The sequence below is a fragment of the Notolepis coatsorum genome, assembly GCF_963971535.1.
Source record: "Notolepis coatsorum genome assembly, chromosome: 10".
NCBI lineage: Eukaryota > Metazoa > Chordata > Actinopteri > Aulopiformes > Paralepididae > Notolepis > Notolepis coatsorum.
In genome coordinates, this window is record NC_140174.1 from 54,871,249 (window position 1) to 54,890,601 (window position 19,353).

Consider the following 19,353-nt stretch of genomic DNA (forward strand, 5'->3'; position numbering starts at 1 on the left):
TAACCAGGCACGGGCGCACCACGTACAGCACTGCGGTGCAACACGGCCACCCCGGGTTCGACTCCCGGACCCAGCGACCTTCTACCGGACTGCCCGGTAAAAACCAACAAAAAAAGATCTACCAAAAACATTTAAAAAAAAAAGAATAAGAATAAGAATAACCAGGCACATTGTTACCACCACAGCAAAAGCAGATTGCCTACACATTAATATTCTCCATCTCAGGCACCAACGCTGCTACACAAATACCCAATGGCAAAATATGGGTGACTCACCATTACTAGAGTTAAAGGCAACTAGTGTGGGTATTTAACCTCCTCAGGGCAATGTCCAGCGAGCAGGTCTGTTCTGTGGTCCATAAAAAAAATATCCAGGTGTGTCCATGGCCCGGGAGAGCCTCGGTTAGGGTCCCACTGATACCTTGTAAAAACTGTTTGGTACTCCTAGATGACCTGGATTGGATCTTCAGGTGCTTGGGAGGTGGGGGTGAGTGACCGCAGCGGCTGCTGAGTCACTAACTAACTAACTAACTAACTAACTAACTAACTAACTAACTAACTAACTAACTAACTAACTAACTAACTAACTAACTAACTAACTAACTAACTAACTAACTGACTACCATAACTAACTAACTAACTAACTAACTAACTGACTACCGTAACTAACTAACTAATTAAACTGGCGATAGCTTGCGGCTGTGCTAGCCCATGGATGTAGTCACGGGTCAACAGCTCAGCCTCATGCATCTCATCCCTGCCCTCTTCTACGGGCCAGCTGTAGTAGACCCAGGTGCAATAATCCACTTTCAAATGTCCATTATCTGGCCGTGCAACTTGTTTATTAAGATAGGCTAAACCGGGATCACACACTCTGTCACATCAGTCATCCTCTGTGTCCAGACTGTAAATGACAGTGACCCGCCCCCTTTCACCAATTTGACAAAAGATATTGATGTGTGGCCCTGAAGCTTTTCAGTCTGACAGGTTTATAGCCTAAGACACTGGTACTCATCTGGCAGGATGTGAGGACATTATACATTTGATATACATCTGCTCCTTTCTTCAGCAGGGAGCGCTTACCAAATACGGCCTTTGCCTTTTTATTGCTATACAGAGTAAATTGTCAAATGCAATAAATAAAAAGTTATAGTATTCGGCAGAGCAATAGCTTACCATTGGGTAACCAGGGGCAACGACCATTTCTGTCCCACTAACGGTAGGCGGAGTTTCCAGCGGCCAACACGCCAACTAGGCCCTATAGCTTTCAGCGGCCAGTAGCTGTTGTGGCCAGTGTGACATCATCATTAGAACGCTCAGTTCTCAAGATTCAAATCTCACTTCTCAGAGATCTGGTGGTGCCCCCGCAATCCTGTATAATTATTATAAAGATAGGACTGTGTGTGTGTGTGTGTGTGTGTGTGTGTGTGTGTGTGTGTGTGTGTGTGTGTGTGTGTGTGTGTGTGTGTGTGTGTGTGTGTGTGCGTGTGTGCGTGTGTGTGTGTGTGTGTGCGTGCGTGTGTGCGTGCGTGCGTGCGTGTTACGAGTGAGGCCGCTGATTGGAAATGAATTAGCCTGTGTGTCAGAGGGGAAGGGATCCGGGCAGGAATGGGCAGTGTGAGTCTCACTGGCTCCACAGTCAAATAAAAGGGAGAGAGGAGGCCAAATGAGATTACAGGCAATAGAAAAGGTCTGGGGGGCTCCGCTCAACCCCTACTGTGCATGAAGACCAGTACGCGCCTCACACAGCCCGGCTCCCACGGACGCCCCATTCACACGCCCTTTTGACTCTGTCATGAAAACAGGCTGAAAGGGAATCTCTCCCAACCTTTCCTCGGGAACCGGCACGCTGGGATAAGGAAGGAGAGAAAGAAGGGAAGGAAACGAAGGGAAGGGAAGAAGAAAATGCAGGGACTTGAGACGGAGGAGAGCGTCTGACTTGGGCCGAGCGAGCGGCGTGCCAGGGTTTGGCGAGGGGGGGGGGGGGGGCTCTCTGCCATCTCTCTACCGTCTGCCAATCACAACCACCTTAACCAGTGTGTTGGCTGCGGAGGCGGTGTTGGTGGCGGGCGTAGCTGCAGGGGGAGAGCGGGGGGGTTGAGATCTGGTGGTGGATGGTGGTGGAGAATGGAGTTTAGGATCAGGGTGTTGGCGGAGGGGTGGCTGGAGGAGGAGACGCGGAGGGGGTAGGGGGGTTAGGGAGTTTAGGGAATGCCAGTTCTGGGCAGAGCGGGGCTGTGGGGGTGCAAGTGGCTAGGGCCTTTGTGTGGGTAATACAGTGTGACACAAGGGAAACAAAGGCGGATTGATGGGCCCAGCAGGTAGCAGGAGCAGCGCTAGCCTTGGCTAACAGCCAGGCCTCCAGGGGCCTACGGCTCACAGGCCCCTGTTGTGGAGGGCCCCGCGGGGCTTGCCAGGGCGAGCTGGGACACCCAACCTGAGGTGTGTGTGTCATCCAATCAAACAAACATTCACTAGGGGGTTTTAGATGAGAAAAAGGAAGAAAAAAAACGTTTCCTTTTTTTTTACCAAGGATGATTCACACTGGAACTATGTGGATCATTTCATGGGAGATATTTTCTGTAATGCTTCATAGGGTGAATATACTCTTTGGTATGTTATCAATTGTTATAATTTCTAAACAATTAGTAGTAAACACACTTGTTATGTATTGATGTAAATACTCCAGGGGCTGTATTACATTTCCACCTCCCAGAAGGATATCAAATGAGCTGTCTGACCTTTCACCTCTATACACTATGACCCTGTCGAGCCCTATTCAGAGAGAAAGAGAGAGAAAGAGAGAGCTAAAAAACATATACTCACATTACATGAAGATGGTAAGACAAACAGACATTATGTAATACTCCCCCCCTTCCATTCTAGTCCAAACTTCTCTGTCAAATTCATATTGAAGTGACTCATAGTCGCCGGGGCTGCTTGGTATCGGCGCTACGGGTGAGGAATGAGTATCAGTTAGGATCTATCCAATTTAATCTATCTTTGCATTGTGAATTCATTACTCCAGTCAAATGGATTCTAATTTGTGGAACACAAATGGGCCACTCAAGGTGCTTGACCAGACAAAAGACGACCTTACACAGTGGACCCTTGCCCATCCTATGTGTGTATGTATTTACGTGTAATTGTGTATGTGTATACATGTGCTGTGTGTGTGTTTGTATGGGTATGGTGTGTATGTGTGTGTTTGTGTGTGTGTGTGTGTGTGTGTGTGTGTGTGTGTGTGTGTGTGTGTGTGTGTGTGTGTGTGTGTGTGTGTGTGTGTGTGTGTGTGTGTGTGTGTGTGTGTGTGTGTGTGTGTACTAGCGAGCCGTGGTCGGGGATCGCGATGGGTGAGCCTCAGTAGCTACTAGCTAAGTGTGCTGCGATTGTGAAACAGTGGTGTCTCGTTACATAATAAGCCGTTGTGTTCAAAGGGAGGCGTAACTCCATCCCTCGGCGTAGAAACGGGCCGACGTACTGCTTGGTTTCACCGAAGGGCCTCGGGCTCTGAGGGGGTGGTGGTGGTGGTGCGGGGGGGGGGGGGGGCTACATTCCTGACACACTATCCAGATGCTAAACAGCACACCTCAGGGATGGTAGGAGGTCACTGGGATCCTACTGAGCGTTAGGCCCTCCTGACAAGGGCTACAATGGACTGATGTCACCGCGGCGACCTACCCTCTACTTTTTCTTTTTTTTAATGCTCCTCCGTGTCTCCTGTAGCACTGCCTCCTCATATCTGTCCATCACACAAGGAATCATTTGGTAAAAAAAAAAAAAAAATGTGCTGAAATAGTAACAGGCTGTGTTGTTTCTAACTTAACAACACGAAGGCACGAAGATGTGGTAAATTATAAATTGTGGTAAATTATACAACCTGGCTTACCCATTGAAACCGGGAAACACATTCAATTTTGTGTGTATATACAGGCTATATAATGCATTATTAGCAGGCGTTGTAGGTCTAAAGGGGTTAAAGCTGTACTTTTTCATGGAAAGATATTGATTTGTTAGTCTAACCTTAAGTCCTGAAGTCAAGGGCTGACCGAGAAAGACCCTCCCATCAGTGATGTATGAAACCCAGTGGAATTGCCCATGCCAGCCCTTCTGGTCGGGCAAGACCAGTGGCTCGAAATATTCTCTGCAAACAGGGAATTACATGTTAAAACTTCATAAAAGGCTGCTACAGTCTCATTTCTCATTTCTAAATGTAAAGGACACAAATGAAAAACAATGCACAAGGTTATCTCGCTTGAAGGAATATTTTATTTTCCCTTGCCGTTTTTTCAATTTTGTTGCTATTATGTTGTGTTGTTACACACTTGTAACAAACCCCTAATTGTTTTTTTTTTCAACACATCACAATGGTGTGGTCAGTTAGATATTATGAAGTGAACACAGGGGACGTCACCTGGAATCTTATATTACTAACTGCACTCATTACATTTTGATAAATAATAAATCAAATTTTCTAGTAGCTTATCTAAATCCACTTTTTATATACAGTATATATATATGAAACCAAGACTCATTTTCAGTAGCTTTTCTAAATGCCTTTTTGTTCTTTTTATGTTGAAACAATGCCAAAACTAGTATTTATCACCATAGTGTTCAGTCATACCTTTAGTTTCAGGTGTGTTTGGTATGTATGTATGTACCCACCTACCTGAAGATAAAATGTTGTGTTAAAAGGTTGTACCCCAAGGGCATCCCTTCCAACACCCCTGTATGAATGTTGGCAGTGGTGCTGACTGTCGTTGTCTAGACTGAACTATAGATTAACATTCTCTCTTTTCCTCTTTCTCTCTCTTTCTCCCCCCCCTCTCTCTCCCTTCCGCTCTCTCTCCCTCTCCTTCTCCCTCTCTCTCTCTCTATCTAGCAACCAGAGAGTCAGCGTTTGTCCATGCTATAGCTTCGGCCGGGGTGGCGTTCGCCGTGACACGCTCTTGTGCCGAGGGCACGTCCACCATGTGTGGCTGCGACTCCCACCACAAGGGCCCCCCCGGGGAGGGCTGGAAGTGGGGTGGCTGCAGCGAGGACGCCGAGTTCGGGGTGCTGGTGTCCCGGGAGTTTGCCGACGCCAGGGAGAACCGGCCGGACGCTCGCTCGGCTATGAACCGGCACAATAACGAGGCTGGACGCACGGTAAATACAACAAGCCAATAAGCAGGACGTCCACACGAAGGACCCCTTGTTAGGCCTCGTTAAATGGGAATTCCACAACATTTTAAGAATTCACATAATGGTAATCCTTGGCCCCAGAAAGAGTCAATAGTGACATCTCTCCTCAAGCTATAAATCAGAGTGAGAACTTTCACTCAATACTTCTCTGTCTGATTTCTAGTTGTGCACATTGTCTGAACTGTCCCAAGGCACATTAATAACATCTTACAATTGGTGGAATTCCCTTTTTAAGCCACCATGGTCCCTAAGAAGATTATCACAAGGGCAAAACTGATCATAAGTTATAGCACTTCTCTCCCTAAGACACTTGGTGAATAGGACTCAGTAGCATCATGAAGCATTATGAATATCCACATGGCTGATAAACATTCCATTGACCATACATCAGACCGGAACATCTAGGCACTTTTTACGCAGCCTCACCTAATTTTGTGGGAAACACAGAGACCGTTCCTATTGACCACCATTGTCTTTGGCCTGTATAAAAACTCTGCAGAACGCTTACATTGTTTGAAAAGTTTGTTTTGCTAGTGCATAATGTTAAGTCAATTACTTTCAAACATTGGTCACCATTGAGCGTTCACACCACTGTGAAAAGTTAGGTTTGATCCGTTTTCAGGCATGCCTGTTTTACCAGTCAGCTGCATGATATTTCCTAATTTCCCTATACCTGGACATTAATATTACACCTATGAATCTCCAAGTGACCTAAAACGAACAGGTAATGACTATTTCTGGGCAGCAATGGACTTGTGTTTTGTCCTAAAGTTGTAATTTATGAACAAACACCATCTAATCCCTATTTATTCCCCAGAGTTGTTTTCCCCTAAAAGGGGTGTGGAGCCGCCAAAATAGAGGCGTGGCAAAAATCTGTGAGATTGATGCATTGTCGGTCTGATGTATACTCACACAGCGGCCATACCACCAGCATGACATAAGAGCAAAATGGCTGCCGTGTGAATATGGTCAATTGCGTACCACCTTTTATAACCGCGGTTCACAGCTGGGTGTGGCTCGAAGTCAGTTCTGGTGTGCCTTGAGATTCCAATGCAAATGCAAAAAAAATCACTGCCAAACTAAAATATTACAAATTGCTCCATTCATCATTCTTCACTCATCATTCATATTTTTTCCGCTCCTGTTCTGCTATCTCCTCTGGTGACGTCAACAAGGAAAATTATTAGCATGCCCTGGAGTTTCCGTTCTTGTTTAAGTGCCTCTGCATCAACTTGGTTGCGAACCACTGATTTATAAGATGCACGTGTGGGTCGTTCGCTGTAACAAGCCACATTATTTAGGCACCTCTCGCTACACATGACCCAACACATGAATGCAGGGAGATAAATCTGGACACACCCAGCCCCGTAGCCCAAGCAAAAAGAGATACACAATGAACAATGACCTGACTTGTTTTTGAAAAGCGACGGAATTATCCGGTAAACATCGCCGTTCGAGATTACTAATTGTATGAATGACAGACAGGGGTTTCGGCGTTTGACTTGCACCCGCATTTCCGTGAGTTTTACACCTGAAAAGTAGCACATCACTTTGAATGACTTGGTAATTACTGATCTAAGCAACACTCCCCCCCTCCCTCTCCCCACCCCACCTTGTCTTTCATGCCTTGCTTGCATCCCAACGAAAAATTCCCTGACAGACAAATAACCCGAGTGAGTTGAGGGGGAAAATAGACGGGAATCAGCGTGGACTTAAAGCGTCACTCCTTCCTGTCACTGCTGGAGAAAACGCGTTCCTCTGCATCTCGCTGAGGGGCAATTGAAAGGACCACACGGCAGCAAGGCAGCCTTTGATCTGAGCAGACAGGAGCAGCTAGACAGACCACAGGACCTCCTCCTCTCCCCTCCTCTCCCCTCTTCTCTCCTCTCTTCGCCTCTCCTCCCCTCCTATCCCCTCCTCTCCTCGCCTTTCCTCCCCTATCCCCTCCTCTTCACACCTCCTCTCCTCCCCTCGCCTTTTCTCCCCTCCTCTCCTCCTCTCCTATCCTCTCCTCTCTTCCTCTCCTCTCATCTCCTCTCCTCCTCTCTTCTCCTCTCCTCCTCTCTGTCTGATTTCAGCCACCCCACCTGGCCTTCTCACGCTTCAGTTTTGCCCCGGGGGCCCTTTTGAGATCTGACATCCAACAGGTCTGACGAGCTCAGGACATGATGTCACAGCTCCCCCCACCTATCCCTTAACTCCCCCCCCCTAGCCCCCAACCCCTCCTCGCCCAGAGGTGCCAGAAACACCTGCCTTCCGCCACAGCTGGGGGAATTCTGAAGCTAAATATAGCCAGGCGAATTAAAGCAAAACAAAAATCGAAACACAAAGGCCCACAGAGCCAGCGGCGTGCTCACGATGAGAGCCAGTGACTTCAGAGGGAATTAGTAGCGGCCCAGCGCCTCTGTACTTACAGCTGCATGACAAATTGCAGCCAGTGGCATGTTGTTGTTGGCCCTGCTGCGCAAAGTCTTTAGTGGGTTTTGTTTAGTCCGCATTACTGAATTTCCTGTAAATTGCAGACCATAAAAATTGTGGGTGATCTCACTTGCCGAGTGGAAATGACCTGACTTCCCCCATAGCCCTGAACCAACCAGAACCAGATCAAAGAAACACCGCCTCAGTAACTGCATTTATGCTACAAGCTTAGATCAGATTTTCTTCTTATTTTTTTTACTGACATGACATACTGTGCAGCCCTGGGTCTTTTTTTATTGCTGTCTGAACAGATACAAAAATGTGGACTCTGCCTAGACAATGGATGGATCAACTCTGGGTTACATACATGTGGTTAACCTGTTAAGCCCTAGCCCTATTTTCTGAAAATCCGTCCTAAAAATACATACCTAAGTAAATGGAAGATTGCTCCACTTCAACAAGGTTCATTTGCATGTTCTTGGTATCTAGGGACATCTATGGATCTCAGGGAATGTATTCCCTGTGTCAGAAATATTGTGTATAGGCTTGAGTAAATTGTGATGAAACAAAGGAGAATATAAATTATTTTTCTTTGCATCTTTCACAGTGAATAACACCATGCTTGTTCAGCACCTTCTTGAGATCATGTGTACAAAATCTAAGGAAATTAATAAAGGGAAGAAGCTATTTGAAATATTATTATAGAATATAGAATATCAGGCCTATAAATGGCCCTATTATAGCCAACTTGAACATCTATGGATCGGGCCAAATCTACTCTTTCCAGTGCCAGAGTTAAATTTGGATTTAGTATCACCATGCGTGCAGGAAGAACCGAGAATGAAATCTACTGTGTGTATGTACCATTCTTAGAATGGATATGGCTCCGCCATTTTAGATCCGTGGATTGTTGCTAAATGTTCACAGAAGGTAGACACACTAACTGCGCTCCAATCTATGCCAATAACGTTCAGTTTTGTGGTAGATAATCCAGAGAAATAAGAGAAATTAAAAATAATAATCAGGAAGTAATTTGCTTGCAGGAAGCTGGAATTGGCTGGGAAAGGTAGTTTTTTTCGAAATTGCAACGCTCATTGAGAGCTCTGGATGCCCTCTACTCATATGACTATAAAACTTTTAGCAACGCTAATTCAAAATGGCGGATATTCGCTCAATTATAAAGACATTCCATAAACTAAAATCTCACTAATAACACTTTAACCTATTGGTAAACAAACGTATTGTTGAAAATATACACTATGACTGCTGTTTTGACAGGATTATGGTCTTTACTCTTGGATACATTTGATAAAAAAAATTCAACATTATGTCATACAATCTAGAGAGATTGATTTATGACGTGATGTCATTTGTGGTCCGCCGATGGACCGCTCTGGCTAAAGAGGTTAAAGGACACAAAGTTAGTATTGTAGATGCAAAGCATGCCATGCCTGTGAGCCACCACTAGGGGCAGAGTGAGTGAGTGAGTGAGTGAGTGAGTGAGTGAGTGAGTGAGTGAGTGAGTGAGTGAATAGTCTGGATATTAGGGGTGTAACGGTATGCATATTCGTCCCGCGAATTTACGTTACGTGGCTCACGGTGCGGTACGTGCAGCCATACAAAGAATACGTCTCATACATACCACTAGGTGAACATTTTACAAATCTATGCTCAATATCTTCACTTTACACTGGCTTACTAACAGTCTTAACACAGAAGGTCATTCATTTAACGTTGCATATTAGGGATGCCCCGATCGATCGGCCAGCGATCGGTATCGGCCGATATTCAGTATAAATATGAGATCGGTGAATTCCGATAATGCTTTATTTTCGCCGATCATGAAAACCGATCGATGACACGGTTCTCACTCGCTCTTCTCTCACAGCTGCTGCTGCACGTCTTGCCCCTCCTCCTCCCCCTCCCAGAACCATCTCATGTCAACAAACCCTTCAGCAAGACTCGACTGCATGAGCACCGCAGAGCTCCTCTTTCAACATAACAAGCATTAAATAAAATGGCCCAGTCATCTATTCACTTTTGTTTAATACATGAGGCGTTGTCTAATATTATCTAGCTACTGATAGCTCCTGATATCAACGTCTGATATCATCAGTTTGGTATTCGTTTTCGCAAGTGCTGGGCTGGCTAGCGTTGGCTAACTAGCTATCGCTCGTGAGCTAACGTTAGCTACTGAGCTAACGTTACTGTTTAAACAAAACTACACAGTCAACTATTCACTTTAGTTTAATACATGATGCATTGTCTAACTGGCTCGCTACTGATAGCTCCTGATATCAACAAATGAGCATTTCAGTTTAAGAATGATAGGGATGCGCCAGCATGAGACCTCCTAAGTAGCTCACGTTAGCTCACATTAGTTTTAACAAAATGACCCAGTAAACTAAATAGTTCACTTTATTTTAATACATGATGCATTGTCTAACGTCATCTAGCCGGCTAGCAGTAGCTACAGATAGCTCCTGATATCAATGTCTTATAACATAATTAACATTATTCGTTTTTGCAGCTGAACATTGGCTAATTAGCTATCATGCTTCATAACACGTTTCAGACCCTGTTGAACTATCGCTCTGACTGGGGACGCTGACGGCATGCTGAACAAAGCAGAGTATACACACAGACAGTGGAGCTGTTTGCAGATAGCGAGCATTTTGACTTGTTGCGTGGTGGCGATGTCTCACAGATAATACAACTACAAGTATAATTATATAATATATATATTTTATATATAAAAAAAATTATATATTAATTATTATTATTATTATTTTTTTTTCAAAAACGATCTGTACCGGTATCGGCCGATATGGCTTATAGACGATCGGTGATCGGTATCGGTGGCAAAAAACGTGATCGGGGCATCCCTATTGCATATCAAGCTTGGATTGCCTCATTTAGATGATGAATAAAACGTTGAACTGAAGCTTGTAAAGGCATGAACAAGCCGACAGAACAAATGAACGCGCACTCTGCACTCGGCTGTTTCTCCCCTCCTCTCCTCCCCTTACCTACAGGTGTCACTGAAACAAAACCAACCATGAATGATACAGTATGTTTGTAACACAGCATATACAATAGGCTGAAAATGTTCATCGTTTTCTTGTTCGCGTAATAATGTTAACCAATGGAAAGACACACACCAACTTTCTTCTGCGCTACTTTCCAGCTGATCAGAGGAAAAAAAACACGTAAAAGTACTTTTGCTGATCTGGACTGGTCCTTTGAGCTCCTCTCCAGTCGAGCTGCTACAGTGTTTAAATCCAAAATAGTGATAAATCCTCTCATTGTTGTGTAACATGGCATCTCTTCTCTAGTCTTTCTCTGCGTCACGTCAAGTAAAATCTACTCTAGAAGTGAAAGTGAAACTATACAACGGTGGGGGGAGGGGGCACTAGGCAATTAATTTACTCAAGTGGATTCCTGAACACAGAATGACACCGTTATCACTGACTGACTACCGCAGCAAGCCTAGGTGGAACTAAGTATAATATTTTTTTTATTGTTATATTTTCCCCCCTCCTTTTTCCGATTTTTCTCCCATCCCACTGTTAGTCGTTATGCCAATTCCCAACCCCCTTCCTGGTTGTTGCGCACTTTCCCCTACTGTTGGTCCGGGAGGCCGGAGACTGTCACATGTTTTCCTCCGACACATGTGCAGCCAGCCGGCAGCCAGCCTGGCCGCGCAGATTCTCACTGAGAGAGTGTAACGTGTGGGAGGCTGCACTACCTCTCTCCAGATCCTACCCTCGCTGAGCAGGTGCCCCGACCGAACTGTAGGGGTCGCTGTCCACAACGCCCAGGACCCACCCGCCAGCTTTCCCCACCCCCTAATACTGCCAATTGTATTAGTGTGAACGGCCAGCCAAGCTGGTGACAACGCCGGGAGCTGGATTCGAACACACAAACCCAGCGTCTCCAGCGTTGGTGACGAACGCAATCTCCGCTACGCTACCTGACCGCCGACTAAGTATAACTTAATAAAAAATAATTATATATAATAATAATTATTATAAATATATAATAATCATAAATATTGTTTTCCTGTGTACCGAAATCGTACCGAACTGTGACCCCAAAACCGAGGTACGTACCGAACCGTGGCTTCCGTGTACCGTTACACCCCTACTGGATATAGACTGTGGGTATAAAGGCTCGTATATACTCGAAAACTGATGCATACGCGCATGCGGCTGTTTAAATACATTTTTGGTGTCTGTAAGCATATGTGATCCACACATGCCGTTAGTGCGCATATCACAGTCCACGCACAGGGCTTGTATTTTGGTTTTGCACTTCTCGTTCTTTGTTATGTTATTGGTATCCTATTATTATGCAAAGTCTAGGTGATAGATAAGTGCCGTACTTGGCGCACGGCGCGACGAGTGAGTGAAAGTTGTGAAAGCATTTTTGTGTGCGCGCGTGTGCACGCACGTGCACATCCGTGCCGTGCACGTACTTCTGCTCAGAAAAAACTGCTAGGACGGCGTGGTACCGCGTGGGACCACCACTGCACCACTGGATGACAACCAGAAAAAGACTTTTGTCTTGTTTACATAAGTGTCCTACATTTTCAATTCATCAAGACATTTATGACATACAAATATACGGTACTAGGCGGCCGGGTAGCGCAGCTGACTAAGCGTCTGCCTACCACCGCAGAGACAGTGGGATCGAATCCAGCTACCCGGTACCTCCGGCTTGGTCAGTCGTCCATACGGACACAATTGGCAGTGTCAGCGGGTGGGAAGCCGGTGGGGTGTGTCCTGGTCGTTGTAAACAGCGACTCCTACAGTTCGGTCGGGGCGCCTGCTCAGCGAGGAAGGGATCTGGGTGAGGTAGTGTGATCCTCCCACGCGTTACACTCACCCAATGAGAGTCCTCGCTGTCAGGTGAAAAGAAGCGGCTGGCTGACTCCGCATGTATCGAAGGAGACATGTGATAGTCTTCAAACCTCCCTAGACCAGCAAGTGGGGGGAAAATGCACGCGACCAGGAAGGGAGGGAAGGGAATTGGCACAACAAAAAAAATATTGGGATGGGAGAAAAAATACAGAAAAAGGGAGGGGAAAAGTAGATAAAAAAAAAAAATATATATATATATATATACGGTACTGTGTAAGAAAAAGAGATCATAAAAAAATATACATCCGAAGGGGAATAAACTGTACATTGGAGGGGGTTGGGCGGGTGGGGGGGGGATTTTGACATTTACCGGGGCTACACAAGATCAGTGGGTGAGTTAGTTAGTGACATTGCTGGTCTATGAGGTGCTGTGCGTTAAGAAACTGTGACCATTAACTCATTGGCCGCCAAAAACTAGAATACTTGTGCTTTGTCGCCAACCGTTGAGTGCCAAAAACGAGTTTTCTCGTTTTTAGATCCTTTGATATTTTTCCTTTGATCACTCGCTCGGAGCTGCCTGTGTCTCTCTGGCACCACTCGCTACGTTAAAATTGCAATGACGATCGAATCCCACCAGGTGGCAGTAGCGCCTACCTTTTGAACTGGGGCTCAAGTCTCTGGGTATCTCTCTCTCTGTGTATCTGGCTGCAGGAACCCCTCAAAGTGAATCAGCACACAGCAATCTGTCAGAGATCCGATCGCCTGAAACCAATTTGTTCCCGTATTTTAGCCGTGCCCAATGCACAAGAAATAATTGCGATCGCGATGGGATTACTGGGATTATTCATTTTAGAGTACCTTCTGACTAAGGTAAGGTCTACTCTAGGTCTATTTTACTGAACCTAAAACATGCTTTTGTATTGATCACAGCATTGTCTTTTACCGAACCTAAAACATGCTTTTGGTAACGATGAGGCATCGTAAAACGACCCCACCCCCCTTGATGATTTTGTGAAGAAACATCTATATGGTATATACCTTTGATTTTGAAATAATATAGGTTTCAGGCGGGCACCCCGAAACGATTTGGGCATATGCATATAACACGTCAAATCTCGCGATAGAAAAAAAGAAAAAAATGCCTCATCCTTCCAGTCGGGACCATTTGTCACATAGTGAGAGTTCCACAGATCATCTCTTTCTTTGTTATGTTAGTATTGGTATCCTATTATTATGCAGAGTCTAGGTGATAGATAAGTGCCGGGTAGTGTAGTTGAAGACACCTGACGACCTCCGCTATTGTTATAAGACGGTGGGTACTTAGTACTGAGTGGAGCGCATTTTTGTGTGCGCGCGTGTGCACATCCGTGCGCGACTGCGCATACTTCTGCTCAGAAAACTGCTAGGACAGCGTGGTACCCTGTGGCTTTTCTGCCAGAAAACCACACTATGTGGATTGTGGACACAAGCCAAGAAGTGTGTGGAATCTGTAGGGGGGGGGGGGGCCGTGAACTTTCACATATCCAGATATCTATTTCTAATCTGATGTTCTTATTTACCCAATGTATGTTTCTAACCAGTCTTACTACTTTGTGCTTCTCAGACCATCCTGGACCACATGCATCTGCGCTGCAAGTGCCACGGCCTCTCAGGGAGCTGTGAGGTGAAGACGTGCTGGTGGGCGCAGCCCGACTTCCGCATGCTGGGCGACTACCTGAAGGACAAGTACGACAGCGCCTCGGAGATGGTGGTGGAGAAGCACCGGGAGTCACGCGGCTGGGTGGAGACGCTGCGCGCCAAGTACGCCTTCTTCAAGCACCCCACGGAGCGCGACCTGGTCTACTACGAGGGCTCGCCCAACTTCTGCGAGCCCAACCCGGAGACGGGCTCGTTTGGGACGCGCGACCGTGTCTGCAACGTGTCGTCACACGGCATCGAGGGCTGCGACCTGCTCTGCTGCGGCCGCGGCCACAACACGCGGACTGAGAAGCGCAAGGAGAAATGCCACTGCATCTTCCACTGGTGCTGCTACGTCAGCTGTCAGGAGTGCGTGCGCGTTTACGACGTGCACACGTGCAAGTGAGGCTGTGTGCCTTTCAGACAGACGGACAGATAGACAGACTGTTGGACAATAAGTGCTGCCCTGCCTTGCCCCAACCCCCTCCCCCTTGACAGACACAGAGACACTCATACTCTGCAGTCATTGCATAGACACACACACACACACACACACACACACACACACACACACACACACACACACACACACACACACACACACACACACACACACACACACACACACACACACAAACAAAGGAGCAGACACCAATGGGTAATGGCACTTCCATACTGGTTCTCTTTACTTGTACACCCTCTTTAGTGAAAAACAGTATGAGTAGGACATGTCCTGTCCATTCCCATTGAGAGAAGCTACACTTGTACCGTTGTGGTCCCCCCCTGGTTGACCTGCCCTGCAGCATCGGCTCCACCGGTTCCCTCTATTTATTCCCCCCACCCCCAACTCCACCCACACCAACACACCAGGCTGTGGCGCCTAACACACTTTTTACCTGTGAGATTTTAATGCAGTAAATAGAAGACTTTTTCAGACTTTTGTCGCTTTTTGAATGGGCGTCTTAAAACTAACACCTCACCTCAAAACCATTTTGAGAACTAAACCGACCTCCTCCTCCTCCTCTAAACGTCACATGATGGAAGCGACGCTGCACATGCGCTGGCAGCCCAGGATGCTTTTGACTTAACTACTGAACTGAACTCTGAGAGAAAGAACGGGTCCGGTACTGGAAGACCAGTACCAGTGCCCCCATCCTCCTAAACTACTGAGCTATTGAACCCCCCCCCCCCTCTTCCCAACTCCCCTGTTCACTGACCTTTAACTAAATAAACTCCACCGCTCGGCTGGGATGCCTGGAAGATATACTGTACTATTGCTAGAGCCTGATTTTTTTTATAGCCCTGCATTTCTGAAATATTACCATGGGGCCGGGACTTGGAGTATGCAGGAGAGGACTTGTGTGCGAACAAGCAACGATCGTCCCGCGAACCTAAAGGTAGAATCTGTGATCCTGTCAAATGGTAACCTCTAGGCAAGAGCCCAGCTTGGTATTGCACATTGTTTACATTTTTTGTTTTGTTTTGATGTGTGTGGGTTGGAGTTGAGCGGGGATAGGGGAGGGGTTGCTGTTACTGGCCACACCTCAAAGCTCTGCCAAGAGAGGTCTGGAGAAATTCACACTATAATAAGTATATAGCTATATATTACATTATAGCTATACATACAGTATTATAGCTATATAGTAACTTATTATAGCGTGCATTTCTCTTGGTAGAGCCTGAGGTGTGGCCAACAGTACTAGCAACCCATCCCTTATATACCAACTCAATTTCAAATCAGACCAAAACAAAACATGAACAAAGTGCAGTACCAAGAGGGATATTTTGCCTAGAGGTAGACAGATTCTACCATCTCTACACATGTTTGTATGTATGCACTATACTAGTATTCAGCCCCGCGGAACATGAGGCGGGCAAATGTTTTGGGTATTGTTTATGAGAGCTTCTGTGTTATGATCTACCAGGTCTTATGAATGAGGAGATTGTTCCTGTTGCCTTCATTCAGATGTGATTAACTCGTATACTGAAAATTGCTCATAATTTCCGAGAGTGTGTTGCAAGAGACAGTTTTACAGCGTCAAGACAAGGGGAGTGTTTTAATGAAATGCTTCAGAAAACAGCATATCTCGGAGCACTGGGATCTGATTCAAATAATTTGACTGATGTTGAAGATCAATTTTTATGGATGTACACGCATTTATGCATCAAACCCAAGGCCCAAATCCATGACCTAAACACTACAAATGGGTATAGTCCCACCACAAAAGAACAAAGGAATGGCGATACGTTTTCATTCTCTAGTTCAGGGGTTCTCAAACGTTTTTATACCACAACCCCATTTTATTTAGGATTTTTTTTGGCGACCCCACACTTAATGTATCTCGTAATTTCAACGTGGAATTAAGGAATATCAAAATAAAAGTACACGTTGTTGAACTTGATCATGCATATTTATTAGAAAATTTTATTACAGCACTATGTTATCAATACACATTTATAAAACGAGGCATATTTAACCAGAACAAAATATATAATATAATAATACCTGTAGTTTGAGAACCGCTGCTCTAGTTGATTGACTGAGCTCTCAACCTGCGCAAAACAACAGGCAACTGTGAGTTTTTAATTGTAATCTGCTGTATTTTGTGGCTGTAAAATGTTTAGAAATGTTTACATTAGAAATGTAAAGCAGGCCTTAACAGTTGGTGAAGAAGGTTGCAAAAAGCCTATTTTCCCATCTACAAATTCCACCTCTTCAAGAATGTTATGTGAATATACATGTTTATATGGTTATCCAGGAATGAGTCAAGATCGCATTATGTTTTGAGCAAATACTACCAGTCCTAGTCCTAACAGCATGCTGATTATTGTGTAGACGTACTTATCTGACACTCCTAGACGCATTTCATTGGGTTCCACTTAGCAGTGAGATCTCTCCGTCTCATCAGTGTAACTCCAATAGAGAGAGAGAGAGAAGGAAGAGGGAACATGTGACGACACACGTGTGGAGACCCGAGTGGGGAAAGGGCAGAGCTCTCGCATCCTTCCTTGTTACCTTACCTCACGCCCTATCTCCTTTTTAAAGGGGAACGCTGTCCCCAAATTCAAATTTCAAATGTGTTTTTTTCTCTCCATTGGTCTAGGAAATGTTCAATTTGTGAACATGAGCTACTTTCCCCCAAATCCAGAAACCAGAGGATAACGATTCAAACCTGTGATGTCATCAGCTATAGACAGTTTCAACTTGACAATGTAAACATTCAAAAAATTGACCCAAGTTTACTTCGTTTCAGTGTTTGCAACTATGAGGGGAAATAAACATGGGTCTAAGCTGTTCCCTAGCAACATAATTCCACTGAAACCAGTGAAAGACAATGAATAGGAGACTGATTTTGTGGACTCGCAGAATGTTTGAGTTTTTATACCAAAATTAGCTTCATTCTATGGTTGTGTTCTGTTATAAAACAGAAAGTACACCGTTATACTAGGCTACATAGAGCATTCTCCTGTGAGCCCTCACTGTCACCTTTACCATCATTCCCAATTCACTGTCTATGTAACCTCAGACTTTAATACTCTATGACGTCACAAGTTTCAGTCTCAGAACTCGAGTTTCTTTCGATTTGGGAGAAGGTTGTGCATGTTCACTCATATCTTTTTGGACTGTCTTAAGACCATATGAATGCTATTTATGGATTCCTAAATTGTGCTGTGTTCCCCTTTTAAGAGAGTATGTGAGGTCACAAATGGAAATTATTGGGAGAGCTGTGTGTAAGATGTAAATTGTGTGTTGTGTTTGACTCCTGCCAGTCATAAGGAAGAGAGGTTGAAGGAGGGGGCAGGAGGATGGATGGCTGACTGGTTCTTCACAATGGAGGCGCAAACTGTGAGAGGTTTCCACACAACGTGTTCTGACAGTTCCCACCTGCTTCCTATTAATTATATTTAACAACAAGAATACAACTTACCCAGTAGTGCATAGGTTCTCCTCTTCCTTGTGACATAGCTTAGTATCTGCGTCACCTTAAAAAAAAAAAAAAAAAAAGCACTCCTTTACCTGGGCCTACCTATCTGTGTTCAGTCCCCCCCCCCCCCCCCACTCTCCCCCGCTATATCCAAAGTTTTGTACAAAGGTTTTAAAGTTAATAATTCCCTTTTTATTTTATAATCTGAAATGTTGTTTTTATAAATATTATTTATTATACAATGTATATATCTGTATGACTGAACTAAGATTATATATTTGAAGAACAAAGTGACTGTCTCGTGCTTTTGCTTCTTAGCCTCGAAGGTTACCTAGGAAATCACTATTTACATTTACATTGTCATTTAGCTGACGCTTTTATCCAAAGCGACTTACAAGTTCTGTACGACAAGTCATCAGGAAGGGCACAACTCTATCAGCTGAGCCTGAGTAACAATGTTCATCAAAGTGTTGAGTGCTACAGTAGGTTAGTTTATCATTCAGGACAAGTGCATGACAGTACGGTTAGTTAGGGTTGGGTTCGATAATTTTTTATTTTTTTTTAGATAATGGTTGAAGAAGTGCGTCTTTAGTCGACGGCGAAAGATTGGACGGGTTTCGGCTGTCCTAACTGGGGTGGGTACTGGTAGTTAATTCCACCATTGTGGGGTAAAGAGTAAAGACTGACAAAAGGCGGCTTCTCCTTGATGACCCTCCCGGAGCTTGGCTAGGAGTAGGTCTGAGACGGCCAGAAGATGCAGAGCGTAGGGGTCTTCTTGAGGTAGGCGGGAGCGGTTCCCTTTCCCGCACGGTATGCTAGGTCGAGGGCCTTGAAGCGGATTCGTCCAGCAATGGGGAGCCAGTGCAGGTCCCTAAGAAGTGGGGTGACATGGGCCGATTTAGGTAGGTTTGAGATCAGGCGAGCCGCTGCGTTCTGATTCTGAATGATTGAAGAGGCTTGGTGGAAGTGGGCCAGCGAGCAGTGCGTTGCAGTAGTCGAGGCGGGAGATGGCTGTTGATTGGACGAGGAGTTGGGTGGCTTCTTTTGTCAGGAAGGGGCGGATCCTTCTGAATTGATTGATTGATTGAAAATGTTATTAACAGATTGCAGAATGGGTACAATACAGTACAGCTCAATACACACAATTGTTAAGGGGATGCAGACCAGAGAAAGACTTTCGTCTTGTTTACATCAGGGTCGCCCATTTTCAATTCATCATAACATATTATGACATACATGACATACAGATAGACAGTACTGCTACATCTATACATTTATGACATACGA

At 45.2% G+C, this 19,353-nt stretch overlaps 1 protein-coding gene across 1 annotated transcript in view; it reads left to right on the forward strand.

Moving 5' to 3' along the window:
* wnt3 (wingless-type MMTV integration site family, member 3) overlaps positions 1-14,546 on the forward strand; it is a gene marked incomplete at its 3' end in the record, with an annotated part of 31,495 nt that extends 16,949 nt beyond the window's left edge. Inside the window, exons 2-3 of the mRNA XM_084323822.1 lie at positions 4,882-5,147; positions 14,067-14,546. Coding sequence (XP_084179948.1) covers positions 4,882-5,147; positions 14,067-14,546 — 746 coding nt within the window. The remainder of the gene's footprint in view (positions 1-4,881; positions 5,148-14,066) is intronic.
* Positions 14,547-19,353: the final 4,807 nt, after the last annotated feature.